This window comes from Sebastes fasciatus, chromosome 14, assembly GCF_043250625.1.
Source record: "Sebastes fasciatus isolate fSebFas1 chromosome 14, fSebFas1.pri, whole genome shotgun sequence".
Classification (NCBI taxonomy): Eukaryota; Metazoa; Chordata; class Actinopteri; order Perciformes; family Sebastidae; genus Sebastes; species Sebastes fasciatus.
The window spans coordinates 17,774,109-17,799,868 of NC_133808.1; the positions used below are offsets into that span (position 1 = coordinate 17,774,109).

The window sequence follows — 25,760 nt, forward strand, 5'->3', positions numbered from 1 at the left end:
GTTCTAAGCTTGCAAATATCTGCCCATATTTTATAATCAGACGGGTCAGTACCAGAGTTTTGGTGGTTCTGTGTGACTGTCGAGTGTCTGGGACGTCTCCTGACACCTCGGTGGTGCAAAGGAAGTGACCAGACTGCTTTAAGGCAATCAGTGGCATCAACATGGCCTATAGTACAGATTAACCGTGCCAAAGCATACAGTGTGAGAAGGCTAGATACAAGACACAGCATCCAGTTAAGAATCCTGTGTTGGGTTTTTATTTTCCAGTATTTATTATGAATGATATATTGAAATGTGTATTTATTGTGGTTTACTAAAAGTCTGTATTATTGAGTAAATTGCTTCACTATCTTAAAAATTGTCTTTTGTTTCATGCTGGTTGTGAGTTGTAAAGCTTCATGTGCCTGATTTATTTCATTCTATTTCTTATTCTGTGAAATGCAAACGTTTTGCACAAATTGGTAAAATTTTTTCAATGTGTTTGGTTTTTCCAACTGTAGATAGAGCAAACTTCGTTTTTCAGTTGTTTCATTTTTAACTTGGTTTTGAAATAAATTGAATTAAACATGCTAGCCAACGTTGTACAGTTCAGTGATTTCTTAGCGCAAAGCGCCCTCTGCAGATCACAAGGAGAAATGAGACAAAGCGGCTCTCAGTACTACCCAACTGAATTTATTGACCTAAAAATAAGACCTCTTAATACTAAGGCAAAAATAGACAGTTTCCAATTCAGGCAAACGCACACATTCGATCGGTTTCTCACCCTATTCTCAAATTTTAAGTTATTTACACTATTCCACAGCCATCTAAACACTAGCGCCTGCACCAGAGATTCATTAGTGGACTCCAGTTTAGATGTAGAGGGAGAGTTTCAGACATTTCATCAACAAATAGAATTCCTTCGGTGCATTCATTTCACATTAAAAGTTCCCCTTTTTGATAAAGCCCAAAGAATAAAATTTGAAAATAATACAGGTAATATTAAAAAAAAGAATAATTCATCTTAAAATCTCTGACACATTTGACATGCATGTTATTAATAAAGCATTGACTGTAGGTCAAATAACAATGCATTTCAATCATCAATAATGATGGAAATTTCACTTTTGTTATGAGCACTTGAGGTGTAAACTAGTTGTATGTAATTTGTGTTAAAGGGCCAGCTCATTCTCTCATAATGCAGGTCCAAATTATCATTCTTCATTCTTGATGTCTCTCCACTAAAACTAATGCAACGACATTGACAGTCCTGCAGTAAATTCTACCTTCATGAAGGTTATAATGTTCAGCTTTTGGTTGAAACCATTTTAGAGAGGCGTTTTTCAACTTTATGATAATTTTGTTACTGTTGTATTGTATCTGCGTTGTACTGAGAGGTGTATTATTTACTGTAACCTCTGATATAAATGTGTTGGACATAATATTAGAAACACCTCTAAGTAAGATGCTAAACGATTTAACAGTACTACATTATAACCTTAGTGAAGAGAGGATTTATCACAGGGTTGTATTAGACTGCATTAGCTATACTGTAACTAGGTGGACCTGATAAACTGACAAGTGTATTGACTCCAATCCTGATTTGAAGACCCTTTTGATCACAACACTGTTGAAGCCATTATTCTGCATCAGCAGAATAACACACCACCACCCATCCCTCCACCCACCCAGTATACAATTACATCTAAGGCACTGGACGGTAGCAAATAAGAGGTTTTCATTATTAAAAAAAAATGTTATTTTAAAAGGGGGTCAATGAACACCATATTTGTGTGTTTCAGGTTTTCACTTCCAGTCTCTTTGGTGCATACCATTTGGGATTTTTTTTTGTCCAACTTGAATCCCTACATCATCTACTGTATTTGTTTTGTATCGTTTTGTTTTAGATCCATGTGTCTCACTGGAAAAATGTTCAGTGTTGGCTTTACATACCTAATACGGCATGTGTTGCCTGCGAAGACTTGGAGTAGTGAATACATCTCAAATACAAAAGAGGCACTTGTCACCACAGTGCATCTTCATTGGTCCAAGAATCTCAGTTCACAGTCTGATTGGGAGCATTGTTTCAACGCTTCCTTCCAGCAGTGGCACACTGTGTGTGGTTTCTCCCAAAGTCCAAACAGTCCCAGCAGCAGCAGTTCAGTTTCTTCTATGTAGAAAAATAAATTAAAACTCAATGTCATTAATCTAAAAAAAACACTGCATACAGTATAGTATACACGTGTCCTAGTATGTCTATGCATACAGAGTGGCTATTTTGCACACTCAGACAAAGGACCAGAGCTGGTATCTGTCCGAGGGGTTGCAGAGGGCCAGAGAGGGATGCTCATGACGGGCACTCAGACACATGTTCCATCCCGGCATGTAGAATAACTGGTTCTATACGAAAGGAAATCAAAACAATTACTTTCCTGAAAAGATAACCCAAGTATCTGAAATCATAAATAAGTGCACAGAAAACACTAAAAGACCAAACTCACATCTTTCAGTTCCCATTTTTGCTCTGCTCCTACAAATGTGCTTTTGCCTTTATACTGGCAGTCCTCCAGCTTCACAGTCCCCTCTGCCCCGTGCAAACACAGCTCCTTCTGAATGCTGTGTCTAATCTCGCGATGTGTGGAGAGCTCAAAATACTACAGCAAAGGAAACCAAAAAAAAAATCTTTCGATTAAAGTGAATCATATTTTTGTCAATCAGAGATAGACAGTACATTCTCGGACTGACCTGGTTTCCTCCTAGTCCGTGACACGGGTACATGATCAGCTGCTTCCCACCCTCATTGTTCTCTCCAGCATCCAGACATGAGTCCTTGCCGACATTTTTCACCTACAGAGAAGGAGAGGGGAAGGGGAGAGCAGCGAGAGGAAACAAAATGAAAAACTAACATCCAGTGCAAGCTGTTCAAACAACTTTAATCTCTGGAGTGCTTTCAGTGGTGTCAAATTGGAACTGCTCAGTGCCCTCTGGAGATCCCAAGTGGAAACCCACAGTGGCTAGACAGAGCTCTGAGGTTTGGAAAGAGGAGAGCCGGTGGTGGGGTGTGTGATCTTACTGAGCCAAAGCGGAGTGGGTTGAGATCAGGCATGAAGGCTTCTGGATAAACGTTCTTCAAATACCACGAGAAGCTCTTGCACTGCAGCCGCGCACGGAGGTCCACGCGTTTAGAGATCTCTCCGAAGGCCCTCTGTTGAAACAATGGCAGGCAGGAGAGCAAAGCAGTTCCTTTACATTATCGTCAACACAGCAACACACCGCAGGCATGCTGGATACTAGCAAGGCTAACTACAAAGCAACAACGCTCCACCTAGACTTCAGATATGCTCTTTTTACTCTTTATCACTATTGTGAAACAAAATTGTCAGGCTTAGAATAAGATCACTTGGCAAAGGCGGTGAAGCTGTTTTCCATATAAATCTGGAAGTGCTGTTTACATGTTGAAAAGATCAATTGTTTTTTCAAATCTTTCTCTAAAGGTTGCCATCCACACAGAAATGAAGAATTATGGAGAGCTCAAAGTATGCAAGACAACACAAGCACACAAAAACAAGACTTCCAGCACTAAAATGTTTTATGAATTGCTATTAGACCAACAACACTAAGAGCCTACAGCCACACTAGTGGCTCCGTAGGGCTGTTCTTACGATGTTCATTATCTTAGTTTAGCACGTTACCACCATGTTCACTATCTTAGTTTAGCACGTTATGTTCACTATCTTAGTTTAGCACGTTATGTTCACTATCTTAGTTTAGCACGTTATGTTCACTATCTTAGTTTAGCACGTTATGTTCTTCTCTTACTGACTTTATTGGGGTTGTGGGGGGGGGGGTGGTGACAGCCCCTGCTTATCTGCAGAGGTGTGATTTGTCGGTGATGTGCCTGTGTTGTATTTAAGGTGCTGATTGGAATCCCTGGCAGATCTGGGGCCCTGTGCTCCACCGGATATAAAGGCCCAGCTTCCCGTGCGGCTCTCTCTCTCTCTCTCCCTGCCAGCTGCCTGCAACCCTTTTGCTTTGCTTAGCTTTTGTTGGACTTTTTACTTCACAACACCTAACACTACATTATTCAAGAACTACAGTGGCCAAAGTGAAAACGCAAATGGCCCTATCTAAAGACAGTGTTTGGTTTGTCCATTCTGGGCTATATGGAAACATGGAGGCCAGCTCTGTGAAGAGGACCCGCTCCCTATGTAGATATAAACAGCTCATTCTAAGGTAACAAAAACACAACGATTCGTATTTTCAAGCGATTATACACTAAAGAAAACACAGCGTTCCTCTAAATTAGAAAAAAAGAGCATTCCACTTTGGATTTTTTCTTTACTCTGAATATCATCGTACTTTAGTGCTCTAATGACTCCTTTATTGAACAAATTAACTATAGACAAGTATTCGATCGCTGTTCCTTTTAAACGGGAAGCGTAGCCGCACATTTAACAGGATTTGCAGGCACCTAATGCTCTTGAATAATGAGAGCACTTACTATAATGACGAGGATGCTGCTCACTGATAGCTACTAGAGTGGATTCCTAGAAGCCGTTGACGGCGGCGTGCCTGTTTGAAGCCAGCGGGAGAGGGCTGGCCCGCTCTGTGAGGAGCAGCCCTGAGGGAACTGTTTATGGCACCTCCGGGACCACATGTTGGGAAACGCTGAGAGAGCTTGTGTCATTTAGCAGAGCTGACTTCCTTCAGACCTCTTTTTTTCCTGTCGGTTAACAGCTTTCAGCCTCTAATAGCTAATCTATTTCTCTCCATTTCAGAGTGTGTTTAATTTCTACAGGATTCATGCATTGAGAATTGCAATAGTGAAATGCTGTGGTGTGTAATTCCATGAATTCCCCTGCAGAGTATTTTAAGTGAGTCAGACTTAATGACTTATGATCAGACTTAATGCTGGTAATTCACAGACAGGAGGTGGATTTGCTCAAACTTGTCTTAAGGAGGGAGGGTGTGGGGGTTAATGAGTGATCTTAAAAAACACTTACATATGACCATGGGAAGTAGAAGTGAAAGATAATGACACAAAGCAATTTGCTGCATTTGAAAGGACAGATACACAGGATTTCAGAGGCGCATTAATGTCAGGAGCACTATACGTACATCTTTTGCTATCTGCGCGGCTTGCTGGTTACGCCGGTAAAAGATCTCCTTGTAGTCGTCCATCCAGACCTCCGCCAGCCGTACCTGGTTACGAGCGATCACTTGTGTGCCCTTGGGAAAGGTGTGGGGGCTCTTGGTGCGGAAAACATGACCGACAATGGAGCAAGGGATGATCTCCAGCTGTCCGCCACACTGCCACACCTGCAGGTTAATGGGAGACGAGCATAGACATATGTATTATGACATGCAGTTAGACACACCTTTACAGCCCTTTGAATAGTGGAGTGATTCAACAGCTAAAAATAACACATCCCAGAATGACTTACCCTAAATGACATTTCAATATTCTCCCCGCCCCAGATCTCCATTTCTTCGTCATAGCTTCCGATATGGTAGAAATATTCTTTTGAGATGGAGAAGAGCCCGCCAGCAAATGTGGGAGTCCTGTCGACAAATGTCGCTAAAGGTTTTTATTGATTTCCAACAAGAAACAAGTTGTTATTCTATATTCATGTACATTTTTTTGCTTACTTGATAGGATACGTTTCATCCTTCCTCCTTTGTTTCTCATGATCTGGTAGACTCTCCCAGCCAAAGGAGAGGCCCCAGTCAAAGTTGCCCCGGTTGTGGTTCTGGCCATATGGGGACGGTTTCATGAACTCAAAAGTATTGAGATCTATTGTGGTTATATCAGGACTCACTACTGCAGTGTAGTTCTCTGCTATCCTGGCCAACAGGGGCTCAAGCCAGCCATTAAAGCATTCACCTGTTAACAAACACAAATCAGACATCATTACAACATATTTCTTTTAAGTAGAGCAAACATTAGGGTGTTGAGCCATGGGTGTGTAAGTCAGGGTGTGTCTGGCATGCAACAGGTTTTAATATGTGAGTAACGTCAGTGGTGTTGACCTACAATGGGCATCCAGAAAGGTGAGCGTGTCACCGGTGGCCACGGAGGCGCCCAGCAGCCGAGCGGTGATGAGTCCTTTCCTTTCTCGCTGGCGGACAACTCGGACAATGCTCAGCCGCTTCAAATACTCATCCAGCTCGTCCTTCAACGCATCTGAAAGTATGGGATAGCCATAGGAGATAGAGTTAAGTTAGAGGTTGAGAAGAACATTATGAAAAATCTGATGAAATAAGAGTGATTTTTGTACACAGTCTTATATCAACAGTCCCATAAAGTCTCAAGTATTGCTTAAACCTGCAGTGGGCAGAATGTTTTTAGCATCATTGGGCAAAAGATTCCATAATAACCTTTCAGCATATTGTAATTCAAGTGTTCTGAGAGATAACTAGACTTCTGCACCTCCTCATGGCTCTGTTTTCAGGCTTTAACAAATCTAACCCGTCATGGGAGACTTTGGCCAATCACAGGTCATTTCAGAGAGAGCGTTCCTATTGGCTGTTCATTCAACGGAGGCAGCTGTCAACTCTGATCAAATGGTCAAACTAGGTAGCGCTGATCAAATATGATCCAATATTCTGTTACTATAATGCCTATTTCTTTCCACAAATGTTTTCAGAAACATCTTGTAGTGTACTGTTTGGCTGTAAAATGAGAAAGTTTTCTCCGGCTGGTGGGCGGTGCTTGGCATTTCCTCAGCTGTTCTCAACATAGCAGCTGGGTCACAAACTTTCTCATTTTACAGCTAAACAGTACACTACAAGATGTTTCTGAAAACATTTGAGGCAACAAATAGGCATTACAGTAACAGAATATTGATTCATATTTGATCAGCGCTGCCTAATTTGACCGTTTCATCGGAGTTCGCGAGTGATTGACAGCTGCTCAGAGACGGCAAGGCTCCAGCTCGGCTCTGATTGGTGGTTTTCTTCCGGTCTGTGAAATCTTGCGGATGCTATTAGGAGCACCGGAGGACACAGAAGCACGTGATTTTTTTCAGATTACCTGTCTTATGCACTACTGTCAGGATATAGTGACCGTTTTATAAAAATATTTTTTTATATATTTGCTCCAATTCTACCCGCTTTAAGTGATAAATAGATAATATTCACAGCCCTCAGCCTGGAGAGTAAGAATCAAACAAAAGGTCAAAGCTGTCTTTATTTCATCTTCAACATTGCTGGCTGTATAGCAGGCCTCCATCTGTGGTCTGCTCCCTACAAAAAACTGAGCCTAGAGAGTCAGATGAAACCTCTCTCCTCTCCAGCATTTTGTTTCCTTCAGACCTCCTGTTTACAAGAGGTAATGCTGACTCACTTCTAAGCACAACCACTGCTAACTCCTCTTAGGAAAGTATTCACTAGCAGCCCCTCGCTTCCTGTTGTAACCCCAGTTCACGGGCCACAGAAGGAGCAGGGAGCTCCTCGCTGCACGTTTCGCGGCACACCAGAGAGCTGCCCACCCAACATGCTGTGTGAAATCGAACCCGAAAAAAGAGAGCAGGGCGGTCCTGAAGGGCCCTTTTGAATTTTTACCATCCACGCTGGCGTCGTCCACCAGGATGATCTCCTTGAGGAGAATAGCGGGGGAGGTGTGGAGGACACTGTACACCGTCCTTAGCAGGGTGCTCCAAGCCTCATTGTGAAACACAATTATCACGCTGGTGGTCGGCAAGGGGGGGCACCGCTTGAAGGTTTGCTCAATACATCTGCAGCGGGAAGGAGAGAGAGCACAAAGATCTGACTGTCCTGTACAGCTTCTGAGTGGCACAATAGTGTAGTTATTACATCTGCAGACTCTCCCCTGTGGGGTGTCCATTACGGCTGTGACACCGCATGTGTGGCAGCCTTTGAAATACCTGCCATATCAGAGCGGGAAGGACTTTGTTACTCGCCACCAATAAGATAGCCAGTACACGGACAGGCTTTTATGTCTGCGTCATGTACTGACTATCTACTGACATGTACTTGGACTTACATGCATTTGGGTGTACTGTAATTTGCCAAACACAACTGTGCTTCTTTCTGAACTGGCCACAGTAACTGGGCAGGCATGCTGAAACAAAGTCCCAGTCAGAACAATCATCTCTGTGGTTTCTGCCTGAGATTTTCCCCAGTTGCAAAAAAGCAAATATGATGAATGTGTTTGGGTTAGCCCCCATCTATATTACACTTTTGTGTTTGGGTGTTTTTTCAGTGTGTGACTTTAAGTTATATTCTGGGCCAGTACATCAATCCATGGAGTAGTAATAGGGAAAGAAGGGTACTTCTTGTACAGCACCAAAGCTGCATTCACACCCACTAGATGGTGCAATTACATGTTGTTTCAAAACCATTTGGAAAATGAATTGAACATTTTTTTGGTCTACTATGTTCACTAACACGATCTTCTTGAGCTTTCTTGCACATTTGGAGTAAAGAATTAGGTAAATGTGAGGGATTTTTGCACAGTTTTACCAAAGGATTGTACAAATTGGCATACTCTGGTGGTCTGGTGTCTGCGCCCAAGTCTCTGCTCAAGGAGATGCGGTCACTGGCGTAAAGGTTAAAGCAGTGTTTCTCTTCACCCCTCTCCTTCTCCTTCTGCTCCTCGGGGCTCAGTGAGTCTGTGTGGAAAAGTTTCCCAGCAGCCCCGGGGGCGATAGGGTTCTGAGGTGGCCGCTCCAGAGCCGGCCTGAGCTCAGTGGCGGTGTAGTGACCCGGCAGACAGGACACGCCACCTGCGTGGTCCGGCTGACGTACGGGGGCCCTGATCTGCATCTTTGGAATCACATCTCGGAAGTTATTGACAGCTCCCATCACCATGCCCAGCATGGCGTCCCGCTTCACCGCCATCTCCTTCAGCCACGGGTCCTCCTGTTGGCTCTGGCTCCCAACCTCCCATTGTATGAAGAACAGGAATGTGACAAAGACAAGGGCCACTATCACCAGCTTGACTGGGTGCAGTCGCCTCCGGAGCACTCTGCGGAGAGCTATCATCCTTCTTGAATGGAAAGCAGGCTGGTTGTGGACTGACATGCAGCTGTAATCAATAAATAACATAAATAAATAATATGATGATGATTAACCAGCATTAATATGATTGTCAAAAATAACTGTATGACCCCTGTAAGATGGCAAACAAAGCACTTGTAGGTCCATAACTACACTGTGGAAAACTGCACAAGCAAAAAATAACCCATAAAGATCATGTCAAATAAAACAATGTTTAAATCATAAGTTTATGAAGGAAGGAAAAAATATATAATTGCCCAGATTTTCACATTTAACATCAATAATGAAAAATATATATATCACACTGGACTGAGTTGGATAATAGACCTAAAAACGTCAGCTCATCAATTAATAATCTAAAGCAAGATTATTTAAAGGAATATAATTAAGTAAATGCTGCGGGCTATTTGTAAAAAGCAAACAAATACAACACATTACTTGCCACTATATTAACATATGTACTTAGAGCATTTTTTTTTTTTACTTTTTGTCTCTGAAATAAAAAACAAATCAAGTGTGTAGCAGTTCCTGGTGGAGCTACAAGTAGTCAGCTGCCATCCGCAAATCACACATTTCCAATGGGCTTCAGCAACCATTGCTCTGGATCCCCTCAGAGATAAAAGACCACACTTACCATGAAGTCGCTGAATTACAGACTTGAGTTACAAAAGCCCTTTAAATAAGTTCTTCTTCAAAAGTTCAACCAATGACATCCTGCGTCGACTTGGAAGATCCTCTTAATCTGTCGCTTGAACTCCAAACTTTTTCGCGGAGACAAAAAAAAAGATTTGCTGTGTTCTTCTTCTGCCTTCACACAAAACTTCCGTCTCGTTGGATCCAGGTGCTCTCCTCCTCTCAGGTAGAGGGAGGAGACGTGCCAGCGCGCATGCGCAGAATGACCCTCTGCGTGTCCATACCTGGAATACTAATGAGAGAAAACCATCAGACGATAATAAACAAGTTTGACAATCTTGTGGCTTGACTTGTTGTCCTGTGATAACCAAACCTTTTAAAACATATTTGCCAAAAATCACTGCTGATATATAGCCCTAAACATGTTTTTTTTTTGTTTATAGCTTATTTTGTATATTGGTAGAAATTCAATTTTTTTTATTCTTATTTTATTCTAACGTTTTTATCTATTCTTTTGTAATTATACTGTTTAACTTGCACCAACAAAACCAAAGCAAATTCCTAGTGTATACCTCTTACACCTGGCAATAAACACGATTCTGATTGTGATGTGTCGTGATCTGAAGTAGTAGCTGCAGTTTGACTTGAGGAATATTGTGCAGGCTGTGTGTTCTCCACGGAGTCCCTCACATTCAATAACGGTGCCATTAATAGGATTTGTTCAACTGGTCATTCACTGGGACAGTTGCTGGGCTACAGATAAACCGAGGAACGCATTATTATACCTCTCACACACACACACACACACACACACAGCACCACCGCATCCAATCAGGCTCTCAGAGACAAACACAACTCGCAGCACACACAGCTGGAATTTATGAACACAAACTAAAAAAAAACGCACATGGTCCAGCGCGCACTCGGAAAAGTTACGCGTGGAAGAGAATCTGCACTAGATTATTCTAAATCACATCTGAGCTAGTGATAAAAAGTTGTATAAAAGCTTGACACTCACCAGAGGACTGTGTAGTTTGATCTAATCCTTTAATTTCCCAGGTTCCTCTCAGCGGATGGTCTTCATAAAGTGTTGGATGCCTGAAGGAATCCAACCGCAGGGAGTCTGCTCCGGTGCCCAGTTTGAGCTCTTTCTTTCTGCCTTTGACTTTGCAGCAGTGACTCCATCTGTATAGTGACTGTGTTTTCCCCAGCACTTCCTATCCACGGCAGGCATCCCACTTTATTGTGTCCATTAAAATGTTCACTGTGTGTCCTACTTTTTTTCTTCTTCTCCCCCTTAGTCACGCTTGTAAATGTTTGTCTATGTGGCATTTGTTTGATGATGTTTATTCAAGACATGTCTTAATCAGGAGGGCAGAAGAAAAAAAAAATCAACATCATGTATATCTAAATAATTTTATTCTTAAATATAAGCATAATAATAACACGTGTATCTGCATCCTAATAATATATATCACAAGATAAAACATTTTTAATATTGATTTTCATATAAATTAGCTGTAAGAAATCATTTTATTATGTATCCAATTAAAAATAGGTTGTCTAACAGATAGGGGAGCACACTTTTCCACACAATTTTCGATAAAAAGCTTCTATAAGCGTAATCTATGTACATGGAGGTATGTGTCTTCAACAATGACAAAATAAAACACAAAAAATATGTAAGATTAGAGTGTACTTACAGATCAAAGAATGAACAGTAAATTAATAAAATAAAATGGTAAAATAGCACATTTATGTCACCGATCAGCAAAAAAACAGTATACCATACCAGCAGAAGGAGCGAAGCTTTGAAATAAAGATACAATTTCTTAAAAGTAATGTACAAGTCGTAAAAAAAAAAAGCACTTTGTTTTTATGCTCCAAAATCAGGTGACATGTTTGGGAGTTTGGCTTTGCAAGGAAACAAAGAAACAAGCTTTCAGCCGAGCATGAACCCCTCTGTACTGTGTTTCCCCTCAGGATTGCCAGCACCCAGCTATTCATATAGTTAAATTTACATAGCAATGTATTTAAGGGGGTTTTCTCCAAAGAAATAATACAAATAACTGCACATTCTTTTAAGTTGACAGCAAAATCCAAACAATAACAGTTAATTCAATTATTTTATTACAGAAACATTGGCTTCATACAGTATCTCTCTCTCACACAGTACCAACACTAAGTTCTTAGAGCAACGCGAGCTTTGTCCAGGATGTCTTTTCTCATTCTGGGATAATTTGGATGAGCAACCAGAACCTGTGGACGGAAGCAAAGATTATTTACGGGACATAAACAGATGTAATCTCTCAAACTGTAAACAACATCCACAGGCGTCTCACCTTATGACACACATCTATGGCATCGACATGCCTCTTTGCTTTTAAGTAGTTGAAGGCAAGCTTGTATCCTGAAATAAAAACAGATATTACATGTAAGAAATATGATTCTTTGAATCCCTTTTGTCCTTATAAATAGAAATGGACATGTGATTTTGGTTTGACATACCAATAGTTGGGTTGGTCCGATTTCCATATTTCCAAGCCAGTTCATAGTTGTGTGCTGCATCACGGAACGCCTGCTCTTTTTCCATTATGTAGCCCAGATATTCATAAGCTTTACAGCATGACTGTGGAAAAAAAAGTGCAATTATTATCACTAAGAAATTTACATAAAAGACATTACAAAGTAAGGCAAAACTCCAAAATAAGGGGAGAAGGTTTCGTGTAAACCACATACTACTCAAACAGTGACAATATTTTCAGACTGACCTTGTTATGATTGAGGCATCTCTTCAAGAGGTCCCCGGCCATGTCATACTTCCCCGAATGGATGTAGATGTCTGCCAAGAGCAGCCAGCTCTTCTCAAACTCATCGGCGTCAACAATGCTCCAGTTCATTTTAGCTATGCGTTTGAGTTGATTCCTGGCTCTCGGAGTCTGTTTCAGCATCATATAAGCTGTTGCCATGGCCAACAGTGCTGGCACGTGATCTTTCTGAATTCAACCAAAGACTTCTGGTTAGACAGGATCAGCCTGACAGCACCTCCCCAACTACCGTTTGTTTACACCCAAACCAAACTTACTTCTCTTCAGTACATACAGTTAAATGTCTCTTTAACAAATAAAAAACGGAACAACAATCGTACAAGCAGTGACATATACTGTACATGCTCCATTCAAATTCAGCCGGCTGCGGTGTAATGTGCAGTTCACAACTTAAAAGGGACGGTGTGTATGATTTGACGGCATCTAGTGGTGTGGTTGCAGATTGCAACCAACTGAGTACCCCTCCGCTCACTCCTCCCGTTCCAAGACTGCGGTAACGTGAGCCGCAACACTAACAAAGTTTCACAAACGTGTCGGAGAACTACGGTGACCTTTAAGTAACATAAAAACTTGAAAAGCTCTCTCTAGAGCCAGTGTTTGTTTTGTCCGTTCTCTGCTACTGTAGAAACATAGCGGACTCCATGAAGAACACCAGCTCCCTATGGAGATATCAACGGCTCATTATAAGCTAACGAAAACACAACGATTCTTAGTTTCAGGTAATTATCCACTAATGGAAACATAGTTATGAATATTATATACCATTTCTGCTAATAGATCCCCCCGAAATGTTACGCACTGTTCCTTTAAATGGAATGACTGTCAATAAGAGGGAGCCGGAATGAATGCACAGCTCCTGGTGTGAGTATATTTACACAAGAGAGAGTAATGCAACTCTGCACACATATGGAGTTTACTTACCTCATTGTTTGCAATCTCTGTGAAAACACCGAGGGCTTTCTCTACATTGGCCTTCTGTTTAGTGGCCAGAAAGCAGTAGTTCTCCAGGATGCGGAGTTGCACATGTCCTCCTGGCGTCTGAGGCTTTAACTCCTTCAGCAGCTTCTCGGCCGTTCTCACAGCGAGCTGCTCGGACTCCTGCTTCTCTGTGGAGTTCCTGGTGAGAGACAAAGGTGAGCCAAGTCTGTGGGTTTCAAACAAAAGAATATATACCGTAAAGAATATTAGTATGCTCCTACTGTCACTCACCCAATTTCACCATCTAAAGTCTCAAATACTTCTCCTCCCATGGTGTCATTGTCAGGGTTTAGGTAGATTTCAATCATGTTGTACACAGCGTTTTGACCCCAGTCATTGTCTTTTCGTGCTTTGTTGAAGTGCCGCAGAGCATCATTGGGTTCTCCTGTGTGCCTGAGCAGCGGGCACAAGTTTAGTCACTAATCTCAAAACAGATATTGCCATTTTCCGAGGAAACGCTCCTCCAAACTCACCAAAGATAAAGTCCTTTGCAGTAGTTGAACCCGGGGTCAAACTTAGTCCTGGAAGAATGTTTTTCTGCCATATCAAGAAATCTGGGAACTTCCTCCAACTTCCCGGCCCTCCTCAACAAGTCAATGAGACGTGACAGTGTTGGGTAGTTGTCTGAAAGCAACAGGTGTAACTTATTATGTTTAACATTTAGAAAAAGGTCAAATCATCAATTCACATTTACATTCAAAATGTTTTGCGACGTGGCTCTTATTGCACCTGGTTTGCGCTCCAGAAGTTGTTGAAAGTGGAAAACTGCCTTTTCGTATTCCTGCTTCCTGAACATAATGTCAGCCATCATCTAAGGACAAACATATGGAAGAAATAACTTCTATGAATTGGCTCCAAAAAAAAAAAAAGGTTGCGGTGAAAACTGACGGAACAAACCAGAGTTGCATCTTCGTTAAACTGGTCATTCCTCAGAATGATGCTGCATTGCTCTTGGCACGCATCAACGTCATCCAGAGTGAGGTACAACCGTGCCAACTCCAGCATCACCTATAGGAACAGGGAGTGCATTCATTTGAGTTCTTGTGACAGCTTTCTCTTGGTAGAATAATGTAGGCTAGATAAATCAGACCTGTCCCTTAAATCAAACTATCAACAACTAAGGTCACAAACACAATCACCAGACTCTAAAAGATGCCAGTGCTTGTTAACCACAGCTGCAGTGAGGAGCACACAGGACGTTTTTGATTCGGCTGCACTGACCTTGCGATCGGTCTCACAATACACAAGAGCTTCTTTGTAGAATTTGACTGCTCTCTCATAGCCCCTTTGACTTGTGTAGTGTTTAGCGATCTCAGCGCAGATCTCGGCGGCAAGCTGCTTCTGAGCGGGGACGGCGTCGGGCTGCTCCAACTGCACCCGCTTCAGCACCTTGGCCTGCACATCCCGGGCCTATACACAGCAAAAACAATAATAAGCATCATCATTATCATGTTGCTCTATGGCTGTCTTTTTAGGCAGACCAGTCATTTTTTCTTGGAAATAATCATGCTAAATATTTGGTACAAAATATGAAAAGAGAGTCACATAACTTCAACCACTCACTTTTTGTAGGGAACTTAAAGTTTCATCATTTTTGTCAACCTTATTTTGGATCTTTGCCAACAGGACCAGATAACGGCAGTCATCTGAGAGCGTTGGTAATTCATTCACTGGGGAAGGTCCGAAGAAAAAAAGTTAAAGAAAGGCAACAAAACAATAAACAACTAAAAAAAAAAATCAGTAAAATATAGTAAAGAGATGTTTGGCATCGCCATAAACAATATTTGCTGATATTTTCTTTACCATCTTTGCATCAAGTTGTTTATTTGCAAGTGCACAATCTATCATCACGACTAGATTCTCATGTGGTGTTTTTGACATCACTGTGTGTGAAACACTATGACGTCTTAAAGTACCTTGCTCGTGGACCAGAGCATCATGCAGGACTTTCTCACAGCGCTGATATTGCTTCATCTTCATCAGCAGCTCCGCCAGGTCGTAGCGCAGGAAGTTCTGCTGCTCCGTCTTCAGGGCTGCTTCATAGTAGTTTATCGCCTGTGTAACAGCAGCCTTGTGTCAACACTGTTTTTTTTTTTTTTCTTCCTGTGAGTGAATCGTGTTTATCTTTAAATGAGTGTACAACACAAACCTTGACGTAGTTGTGAGTCTTGACCAGGGCTTTTCCGATCTTGCTGGCTAAAGCACCATCTTTGGGGTTTTTCTTCAGAGCCTGCTCATAGACTTCAATGGCTTTCTCAGGCTGAGGATAAACAGATCGCATGGTGAGTAGTGTCACAATTTGCTGTTTGAAAAGTGGATGTGTAATACATTTCATTATTTACAAATGATTTCAAAATTGCGGTAAACACCTTAAGGCTATGATTAAGAGCTGTTTGGAACGTTGCGTAAAGATACATTTTGTGATGGTCTATTTTAGCCTTGAATGACGCCATCATACCCATCATCACAACCAGAGTATGTGTCAACATGCCTGAGCTTAAGAGCCCATAAAATCATGCAGGTACCCACACCTCCTCCTCTTTGACTTCCTGATTCATCTAAAACAAGCCGTAGTCGCTTAGATGCAGACACAATGTGTCCCTTTCCGTTGTAAACCATCATCATATAACAACTTTCTCATGAGACTTTTGTTGATTAAGTATTGTGTGACAACTAAAGAATCATTTGCTATAATAATTAGAAAATCAGATAAATATATCCTTCCCTATTGTATTAACTACAATGGGTTGTGCATGAATGAGGATATTGCTTTATTAAATCATTTGACGTATTTGCTTATTTCCCTTTAACCTTGTGCGGTAACCACTAATCCTGTTTACTCCTTTATATAGCCTATATAAAATACTTCGTCATCTCTTACCGTAGTTCCCTCTGATCTAGTAATAAGTTGTTTTCGTTAAGCCTCTGTTCCTCTTATCTTGCACTAAACATAGCTGAAGCCATAAATTAGCTGCTTGCTGTTGCAGGTTTTTTAACAGCTGGCTCTCCCTCTTCACTCTCAACACATTACTTTCCAGGACATATATCTTCTTCTCCCATATTTGAGATGTCAACTTTAATAGTGTACAACTTTCCAGGTTTTGCAGGACACATGGAAAACTGAGAACAGGCCAAAAGTATTGATATAAATGCATTTGAACTCTGCCAAGAGGGGAAGTAGCTGTTTAGCAAATTATAGATAATGTTTCATGACATAACCTCTCAGTTTGATAGCTCATTCTACTAGAAATGTGGCGAATTCCTGGCCTGCTGTAAATGGGCTCCTCTTTCAGTAATATGTGCAGTGGCAGTGTGGAGCGTTCCTTTCTCTACGTTTACTATATTTTACAGAAAAGAAACTACTCTGTTTCATCATGCTGCTCTCAACTGCAGGATGAGGATTGGAAGAGGGACATCCTGTGTTCCTTTACGTGAATGGTAAGAACAGGAATGTAGAAGTATAATGAAACTCAGAACAGTAATGATTACATTACACAGAGGCTACACATTTGTATAACACCTCTATTTATAATCTCAGCTTTTCAGTACACCTTTGAGTTTTTGGAAAGGGTATCATAAGACTTGACCAAAATGAAACTGTAATTAGACAACATGTCACAAGAATATGCATATTTGAAGTACGTGGCACCTTTAAAGCCATTTTAAGTTAGCCAATATCAACACAAATCTGTTGTTATGGGATTAAAAATATCCCATGAGACGGAGATGAATCACATCTCCCACTTACTTCTTGAATGTTCATGTAGGCATCACCTAGTAAGAGGTATGTGTGAGGGCTGGGCAGCTTCTCCACCATTTCTCTGGAGAAAAGACAGAGATATCCCATCACATAGGTGTACTTCATTATGTAGACATACAGTGTTTGCTGGTCTGAAGTTCAGTCATGCTTTCCTACATCTCAGCAGAACACTGGAGGCACCTGTCTTTACTGGATGAATGGCTTCAGTTCAATTTTTATTTGATTTACTTTATGCTTGTGGTTTCCTACTACAGATGCAGCTGGACGAAATGTTGGTGCACTATGGAAATGGAGTCATGTATTTAATTAAGTTTCAGCCATTACCGTTAAGACAAACATTTACAATGCATTGGGTTTCAGATGGAGTACAGTCGCTCGTATGTTCAGCTGCTATCTTACATCAAGATTTCAGTATGCTTTTTGTGTTCATTTGGATCCAAATGTACCGCTCACCTGTAACAGCTTGCATACAGACGTTTCTCTTTCCTGTGGTTCAGATATATGTCAGCCATTTTCTCCTTGGCTTGGATGTAGTAGGGCTGCTCGGGGGTAATGTTTCGGAGCATGCTCAGCGCCAGCTCGGTGTCGCCACGCAGCAGGGCCAGGTCGGCGTTGGCAATAGTGACACGTAGCTCCTCGGGGGTTCCTGAGAACTCGTTGATGGCATCCTGCATCACCTTTGCTGCTTCATGCTGAAATATTAAATCCATATGTGGAAACACAACAACACCACTGGGATGAAAACCTTAAGTACAGTACTTCACATCAACCATAAAGAACAATATTTACAGTGCTTTACATTAAATGTACAAGCCTTTTTACATCAAAATGTTACCTGTTCTCCGTTGAGCCACATGGCCTCCGCTAACTCCAAGAAGACAGAGAGACAGTCGGTAGGACTCAGCTCAATCTTCTTGTTCTTGGACTTGGACGAGGATCCAGCTCTGCGGACACCCGGAAGACTCATGGCCATCTGCAGTGTCTGAATAGCCTCCGTCAGCTCGCCCATTTTCTTCATAGCCTGAGCCTTGATCAGGTGGTACAACGGATGTTCTCGGATCTGGAACGGACGAGAGGTCACGACCCGTTTGGACATGCAATCCCTGCACTTAACCAACATTAGGTTGTGTAATGATTCTGTGGTTGAGTTCCTGATTGTAGCAAGAAATACCACTCACCACATAAGTAGTTTTGATCATTCCAACCAAGACATTGATTCTGTATTAACTTGACTTACGCTCAAGTCACTGCAGCTTCTAATGAGCCCAAACCTGACGCCTCCAAACACCAAACATTTTTAACAATACATGCTGATATCTTGTCACTGCTGACAATATCTTTAATGTTCCCCCCTGAGGAGACAAAGTATATTTACCAGATGCGACTTTCTTCTTCCTTTCACATACATCCTTTTCTGCATTACTATGCCTAACTGAGGACACGCTGACATGCTTCCTAAAAGTTACAGATGAAGGAGGCAGATCTGCAATGTATTTGCACATTTGCCGCGGGTCAACCAAGAGCATGAACGCACACTCGTCTCGTAAACATTTAGCAGCCAATAATACTGTCCACATTGACAGTGATCTTACCTCAAAGTTATGGCTGAGGCAGAGCTCAAGAGACTGGGAACACAACGTGAAGTTACCCTGCAGCAGATGGATCTGTGCCATTAGCAGATGAGCATCTGCATGAGAAGGACACTGGTCCAGACAGTGTTGGAGACTGCTCTGAGCAGCGTCAGCATCACCTGAATGAACCACACAAGCAAGGTAGTTTAAAACAGTTTGCAGAAAAGAAACCAAAACATATATTAAACGCAGTGCTCACCGGACTGATATCTGACTTTGGCTAGCAGGAAGACCCCTTGAGGGAGACCCGGCACAATCTTGACCACAGTGTCCAACAATGTGGCACAGTGCTGGAGCTGAGGAGCAGGAGGCTGGCCCTGGGCTGGAGGCTGAAACCAAAACAGGAAGAGTTTGATTTACTGCAGAGATTCTCAAACTTTTATGAGTTGCACTACAACAGGATACACATCGCTATCATACTATCCCCAAATGTGTGAAATAAAAAAACACAATCATTAGTCTGACAGAGACTCTCTTGCACTGTCCAAATTTAAGGACTGACGGACACCCTGTCATTGATGACGTACCTTAGCAGGACACAGTGCAAGATACTCTTTAACGATCTCCAACAGGAAGTCAGGGTTCAGCTTCTCAAAGTACTCCACTCCCAGAGGCAGACCCTGCAGCGTGGAGAAGTGTGTGTCCACAGCATCATTCAGCAGATTGGTCACCTCCTCCTGGGGCCGGCGCTTTTTCACCGCCAGAACAGCACGTAGGTAGAGCAGCTCCTGAGGGTGAAAAATGTCTGTAAATTACTTATAGAGGTAGAAACGCAAAGATGGTTGGAAACAAGAAAAGAGATAGTGTAAGGTAGCAGAGAGGAAAAACGTGACAAGGCATTCTGTACAAGATGGATCAAATACACAAGCATCAAGACAAAAAGTCTCCCGGGAAGAATAACTGAGGAGGAAATACTGAAGACCTGCAGGAGCGGCTGCTGCCTACCCTGCCAGGTGCTCTTGCTTAGTGCTTTTCAAACAGTTTTTAAAGCATAATAAATTATTCTAAACCATGATAAGCATCTTCCTCTAGGATACTCTTACTAGAGTGAAAGACATTTTATGTTGTCAGCGTTTATAAAAAATACATTACCGCTGATTTTCCAATAGATTGTTGAATCTCCGTGAGAAATTCCAACTGTTGTTCTGCGTCTTCAAGGTGGCCCTCTATCACCTTGCAACGAATTATACCTGCATAACAAAAATAAAAAAAAGATATATCTTCGGAAATAAAACATTTTTTTTATGTGTGGACCCAGAGTGTCGTGTAGACAACAGATTAATAACTGTGACACGTTACCAGTCAAAGCAGAAACACTTGTCTCATCCAAAGTCATGGCTGTCTTGTACCACTTCATAGCCTCCTTAGTTCTGCCCTGAAGCACCATCTGGTAGCCCAACTCTGTGGCTAAGTCTGAATCCCCTGATGCCACGGAGAAGGCTCTATCCACCATCCTAAATGTCTGCTCGAGCAATTTCTCGTTTCGTCCACACTGTGACAAAAAGAAAACTGTAAACTCTTCAAAACTGCAGCTTTAAGAATTGAGAAAGGATACTGAAAATGCGTCTTACAACACGTGTGAAGGCCAGAGACATCCTGTAGAGGAGCTCTGGGTTGTGTGGCTCCAGAATCTCCAAGCTGCTGATGAGGTTTGAAAGCTGTTTTACCGACTGCCAAAGAGAAATATAAAAACAGCTTCTGTAAATCGATCAGCACTTTGCCACCGCTCCATCATAAATGACAGTATTTACAATGCTATCTTTATTAGCATCCCTACCAGTTCAAAGCATGGACATGTGAAAAATGTGTACTTTACCTCAGTAATATCTCCATCTCTACATAAAGAATGTAGAGCTAGCATCCGTAGTGCCTCCAGGTTATTTTTATCCTTCTGTAAAAGCCTGAAATATGACACACAGGGTGCTGTGAATGAAGTCCATCTCCTTCACTGAGCTTGGATTTCTTTGATTAATAGTAATAGAATATATGAAGCTGCTGCACTACTGTGTTGAGCTCCCAGACAAATAACATTAAAACTAAAAGGAACTGTGAAGGATGTAAAGTATACTGTATGCTGCCTGCACCCCTCCCCAGTGAGAGCACCACAGCGGCTCTAAGCTCAGTGCAACTTGAGTAATCACTCTTCTTCCTGCTCAGCAAACCTGCAGCAGCGTATCCTTGGAATTGTGTTAGACTTCTGCATTTTGGCTCAAAGGCCTTTTTATGCTGTCTGACCCTGGCCAAGGTCCAGAGGGGCGAGCACAAACAATGGCTTAATCAGTATGCAATGGTTTGAGGCATCACGCTAGTGTTTCATTTGCACTTGAATGCTGAGCCATTTGTAAAGGCAGACTTTGTTTTTTTTTCTTACATCCGTGGGGGGGATTACAAATGTTTTTGAGCTTTATGATCTCACCAGAGACATTGTAACCCTCAGACAGACTTGCACTAAGAAAGACGTGACCGGTGTGTGATTTACCTGTGTGATGCATCTACGGTTTGCTCCCAGTCTTGAAGGCTGAGCAACAGTTTCATCTTCTTGATGAGGGCAGGCAAGAAGGCAGGGAAACTAACAATGACCTGATTAACCATCTCCAATGCTCCGGAGTAGTTCTGACGATATTCGTAGTATTGTGCCTAGGACAGACGAAACGTCACTCAGGGTGTATCGTACTCCAAGGCTAGTACAAAATATGACTATTAATTTAGTATGTAATAGGAACGAAATGTAGAAATGTCTAAAGGTAATAAACCGATCAAGAACGTTAATTTGGTGCAATATTTCCAAAGTTACAGAGGAATAATCCAAATAATGTACGGTCCAAACGAACTATGTCCATATGGTGAATGGAATAGCTGAACTAAACAGCAAGGGACACATTAAATAAAACTCAGAGTCAATTAGAAACACAATAAGTACTATAAGAGACTAGGAAATATGAGAAATGATAGCATCATAGCATATTCAGCTGTGACTGAGGAAGACTCACCTTTCCCATCAGGGCAAAAACATCTGCTCTCTCTTTCAGTCCCTCATCAAAGTACTTTCCAGCCTTTCTGGCGTAGGCGTCTTTACCAGATGTCACATCTATCCAGGCTTTTAGGATTATCCCCTGAACAACAAAATATCAGTCCAAATTTTACAAGAGTGCAAATAGGTGAGAATCCACAATGCTCCTCTTACCAAGATTTTTGCATAATAATGGAAAGTAATACTGATCTCACCTCTCTAGAGCTGCTGGAGAGTTTGATCATTCTCTCCGTATACTCCCTCGCCTTATCATTTCGCCCTAATAGCCAGAGAAACATCCCAGCATAGTACAGACTCTTGGGAGATGCACTTTTACGATCTTCTTTGACCTTAGCATCAAGTTCTTGAATGACTTCTCTGTCTGTGAATAAAAAAAGACACATTAGAATATCACCAACAAGTGAGTCGTGAATAAAAAAGCACTATGCTGGCTTACCTGGGTGTGTCTTCTTTTTCTCAGCATAGACAAGGGCCATTAATGTGCAGAGAGACACATCTCGACTATCTCTTATTGTGTCCAACTCTACTGAGGCTTCTTGAATTTGATCTGTAGGAAGATAATGACATTAAGTGCATGAATGACAGATAGCAAAGAGACACTATCCCAGGGGTCAGCAACCTGAGGCTACGGAGCCACATGCGGCTTTTTAGCCTCTCTCCAGTGGCTCCCTGTGGATTTTTAAAAATGGAAATGAATAACTGTTTTTTGTTTACGTTTTCATTTTTATTTATCATTGTTGTAGGTCTATGGTACGACGGTATGACAGAGTTTTAGGGCCACATTGAGGAAAAATAAATAAATTGGAGGTTTCGAGAAAATACAGTCATAAATTTACGAGAAAAAAAAGTCGTAATATTATGAGAATTAAGTCAGAATATTATAAAGAATTAATTTTTCTTTTTTTCTCGTAAAGTTATGACTTTATTCTTGTAAAGGTATGACTTTATTCTTGTAATATTATGAATTTTTTCTTGTAAAGTTAAGACTTTATTCTCGTAACATTACGACTTTTTTCTCGTAAAGTTATGACTTTATTCTTGTAATATTACGAATTTTTTCTTGTAAAGTTAGGACTTTTTTCTCGTAATATTATGACTTTATTCTCGCTATATTATGAATTTTTTCTTGTAAAGTTAGGACTTTTTTCTCGTAATATTATGACTTTATTCTCGCTATATTATGAATTTTTTCTTGTAAAGTTAAGACTTTATTCTCGTAACATTACGACTTTTTTCTCGTAAAGTTATGACTTTATTCTTGTAATATTACAACTTTTTTCTCGTAAAGTTATGACTTTATTCTTGTAATATTACGAATTTTTTCTTGTAAAGTTAGGACTTTTTTCTCGTAATATTACGACTTTATTCTCGCTATATTAAGATTTTTTTCTTGTAAAGTTATTACTTTATTCTCGTTATATTACCACTTTTTTCTCGTAAAGTTATGAATTTATTCTCGCTATATTACGATTTTTTTCTTGTAAAGTTATGACTTTTATTCTTTGCAAGCTTGCCTTGCATCAGGGTGCCATATGCATGGAAGAAACTGTAGATAGGATCATTGCTGAAGTTCCTCTGAGCAGCTGCTGCAGCGTTCACAGCGTGATTGAAGTACTTCTCATAGCAGTAGCACCTGATCAAAGCCTGTGGAGAAAACAAGAAAGAAGGCAGTTCATTAAATAATCACTGCTGCAACCAATGCTCTTTTCACAACAAGTAACATATAGTTATGAAAAGAGCAACATATAGTTAAAAGAGGAACCCTGCGTTTAGCTTCAGTGTGTAGCTTTAAGGTTTTATCTGGAGCCTTGTGTTGCTCTATTATCAAACATGTTCGCTCACCAACGTTGTCTCTTCATCCTCCATCTCGGCTGAGACGCTTAAACAGTAGCTGATGTTAAAATAGCTGCTGCTCTGTCTGCATTGTGCTTTAGCAAACACTATGTTGTTGCTGTTTTTCGTTGTGTTGTTGTCGCCATCTTTCACCAACTCCTTTAGCGTTGCTCGGTAACCTTAGTAACTCTTCTTCTTCTTCTTCATTTGGTGCATTATCGCCACCAGCTGGTCTGGAGTGTGGATCATTCTGGCTAATCATTACTATACCCCCCCCCAAAAAAATAAATAAATAAATACAAATACAAATACAAATACAAATACAAATACAAATAAAACAAAACAAACAACCTCATATTTTTCCAATCATATTAATTTGTCATCCTGGCTAATAATTACTATATCCCCAATAAAAATAAATAAAGAAAGAAAGAAAGAAAGAAAGAAAGAAAGAAAGAAAGAAAGAAAGAAAAAGAAAAAAAACAAACAACCTCATATTTTCCAATCATATTAATTTGTCATCCTGGCTAATAATTACTATATCCCCAATAAAAATAAAGAAAGAAAGAAAGAAAGAAAGAAAGAAAGAAAGAAAGAAAGAAAGAGAAAGAAAAAGAAAAAGAAAACAAACAACCTCATATTTTCCAATCATATTAATTTGTCATCCTGGCTAATAATTACTATATCCCCAATAAAAAGAAATAAAGAAAGAAAGAAAGAAAGAAAGAAAGAAAGAAAGAAAGAAAGAAAGAAAGAAAGAAAAAGAAAAAGAAAACAAACAACCTCATATTTTCCAATCATATTAATTTGTCATCCTGGTTAGTAATTACTATATCCCCAATAAAAAAAAAAGAAAGAAAGAAAGAAAGAAAGAAAGAAAGAAAGAAAGAAAGAAAGAAAGAAAAAGAAAAAGAAAAAGAAAAAGAAAAAGAAAAAGAATAAAAAGAAAAACAAAACAAAACAAAAGAAAACAAAAAGAAAACTAACAACCTCATATTTTTCCAATCCTATTAATTGTTCATTCTGGCTAATAATTACTATATCCCCAATAAAAAGAAAGAAAGAAAGAAAGAAAGAAAGAAAAAGAAAAAGAAAAAGAAAACAAACAACCTCATATTTTTCCAATAATATTAATTTGTCATTCTGGCTAATAATTACTATATCCCACCCAAAAATAAATAAATAAATAAAAATAAAAATAAAATAAAAGGAAAACAAACAACCTCATATTTTTCCAATCATATTTAATTGTCTAAGATACTGAAATAATTTTCTATAACACTCATTTAGTGAGTTCTTTTGTAGAATATCTATTAAATCAAAGTGTACTTTAATCTCTTTGAGGCCTTCACTCAAATGCCTTCTTTCTTCCTCATATCTCTCACAATGCAATATGACATGCTCCACCGTTTCCTCTTGTCCACAATAATTACATTTACCTGTGTCATGTTTACCTATTTTAAATTGTGTGCTGTTTAGTCCAGTGTGTCCAAATCTAAGTCTTGATATGATTGTCTCATCTCTCCTCTTCCTTGAGTCTGAGCATTTCTCCTGTGTAAACTGATAAATCATCACTGACCGTTTTCCCTACTTGGATTTGAAACTCTGGTACAATAAATGCAACTCCTATTTTGCTAACTAAACTCTTTGATCCATCTGTGTAGATCCTAGTAACATTTAATTGTCTGGGAGAATTTATATTCCCTGAGGTTCTTCTTTCAGGCACCACTTACTGCTTGTATATCCCGCCTCCTTTGGTATGATTTGCAGATCCAAACCCCCCAATTGTAGTTTATATTGTTTATGCAAACCTTAAACATTTAGCCTACCTGGTAAAGTTTTTTTCGGCGATGATTGGTGAAACAGTGTTGGTCTCTCAGCCTGGTAGTGAGCCTGACAGACTAAACTCAGGGAACAAAATAGCCAAATCATATTTGAGGCGAGCCAGTGTCACCGTTGTATCTCCAGGTGGCGCAGTCATCCTCTTATAAAATGTGATACTACTAATACTATTACTACTACTATTAACTAATAATAATAATAATAATAATAATAATAATAATAAT

At 40.4% G+C, this 25,760-nt stretch overlaps 2 protein-coding genes across 2 annotated transcripts; both read right to left on the reverse strand.

The window, feature by feature from the left end:
- Positions 1-650: 650 nt before the first annotated feature.
- Positions 651-9,817, reverse strand: galnt3 (UDP-N-acetyl-alpha-D-galactosamine:polypeptide N-acetylgalactosaminyltransferase 3 (GalNAc-T3)). Its single transcript, XM_074659375.1, has 11 exons — positions 9,635-9,817; positions 8,489-9,028; positions 7,543-7,715; positions 6,014-6,163; positions 5,629-5,863; positions 5,424-5,541; positions 5,098-5,298; positions 3,053-3,184; positions 2,725-2,826; positions 2,481-2,633; positions 651-2,379 (listed from the first exon to the last, which is right to left on the reverse strand). Exons 2-11 carry the CDS (start codon positions 9,022-9,024, stop codon positions 2,266-2,268), a joined length of 1,914 nt encoding a protein of 637 aa, XP_074515476.1. The 5' UTR covers positions 9,025-9,028; positions 9,635-9,817; the 3' UTR covers positions 651-2,265.
- Positions 9,818-11,035: 1,218 nt separating this feature from the next.
- ttc21b (tetratricopeptide repeat domain 21B) lies at positions 11,036-23,874 on the reverse strand. Its single transcript, XM_074659374.1, has 29 exons — positions 23,704-23,874; positions 23,376-23,505; positions 22,298-22,408; positions 22,056-22,222; positions 21,821-21,943; positions 21,310-21,467; positions 20,647-20,731; positions 20,402-20,500; positions 20,130-20,322; positions 19,923-20,020; positions 19,358-19,558; positions 19,030-19,159; positions 18,792-18,949; positions 18,035-18,259; positions 17,653-17,891; positions 17,188-17,260; positions 15,589-15,699; positions 15,356-15,494; positions 15,003-15,109; positions 14,661-14,849; positions 14,337-14,447; positions 14,169-14,250; positions 13,913-14,063; positions 13,671-13,832; positions 13,383-13,578; positions 12,405-12,629; positions 12,142-12,262; positions 11,976-12,043; positions 11,036-11,892 (listed from the first exon to the last, which is right to left on the reverse strand). The coding sequence occupies exons 1-29, from the start codon at positions 23,725-23,727 to the stop codon at positions 11,815-11,817; spliced, it is 3,954 nt and encodes a 1,317-aa protein (XP_074515475.1). The 5' UTR covers positions 23,728-23,874; the 3' UTR covers positions 11,036-11,814.
- Positions 23,875-25,760: the final 1,886 nt, after the last annotated feature.

Coding starts and splice junctions, on each gene's coding strand:
- ttc21b (XM_074659374.1), bottom strand. CDS start 23,727: ATGGAGGATGAAGAGACAACGTTG. Junction 15,495..15,588: donor AGACTCACAACTACGTCAAG/GTTTGTGTTGTA, acceptor GCTGTTACACAG/GCGATAAACTACTATGAAGC. Junction 12,263..12,404: donor GATGCCTCAATCATAACAAG/GTCAGTCTGAAA, acceptor TTTTTTCCACAG/TCATGCTGTAAAGCTTATGA.
- galnt3 (XM_074659375.1), bottom strand. CDS start 9,024: ATGTCAGTCCACAACCAGCCTGCTTTCCATTCAAGAAGGATGATAGCT. Junction 5,542..5,628: donor GATGAAACGTATCCTATCAA/GTAAGCAAAAAA, acceptor ATTTGTCGACAG/GACTCCCACATTTGCTGGCG. Junction 5,299..5,423: donor ATATTGAAATGTCATTTAGG/GTAAGTCATTCT, acceptor ATTAACCTGCAG/GTGTGGCAGTGTGGCGGACA.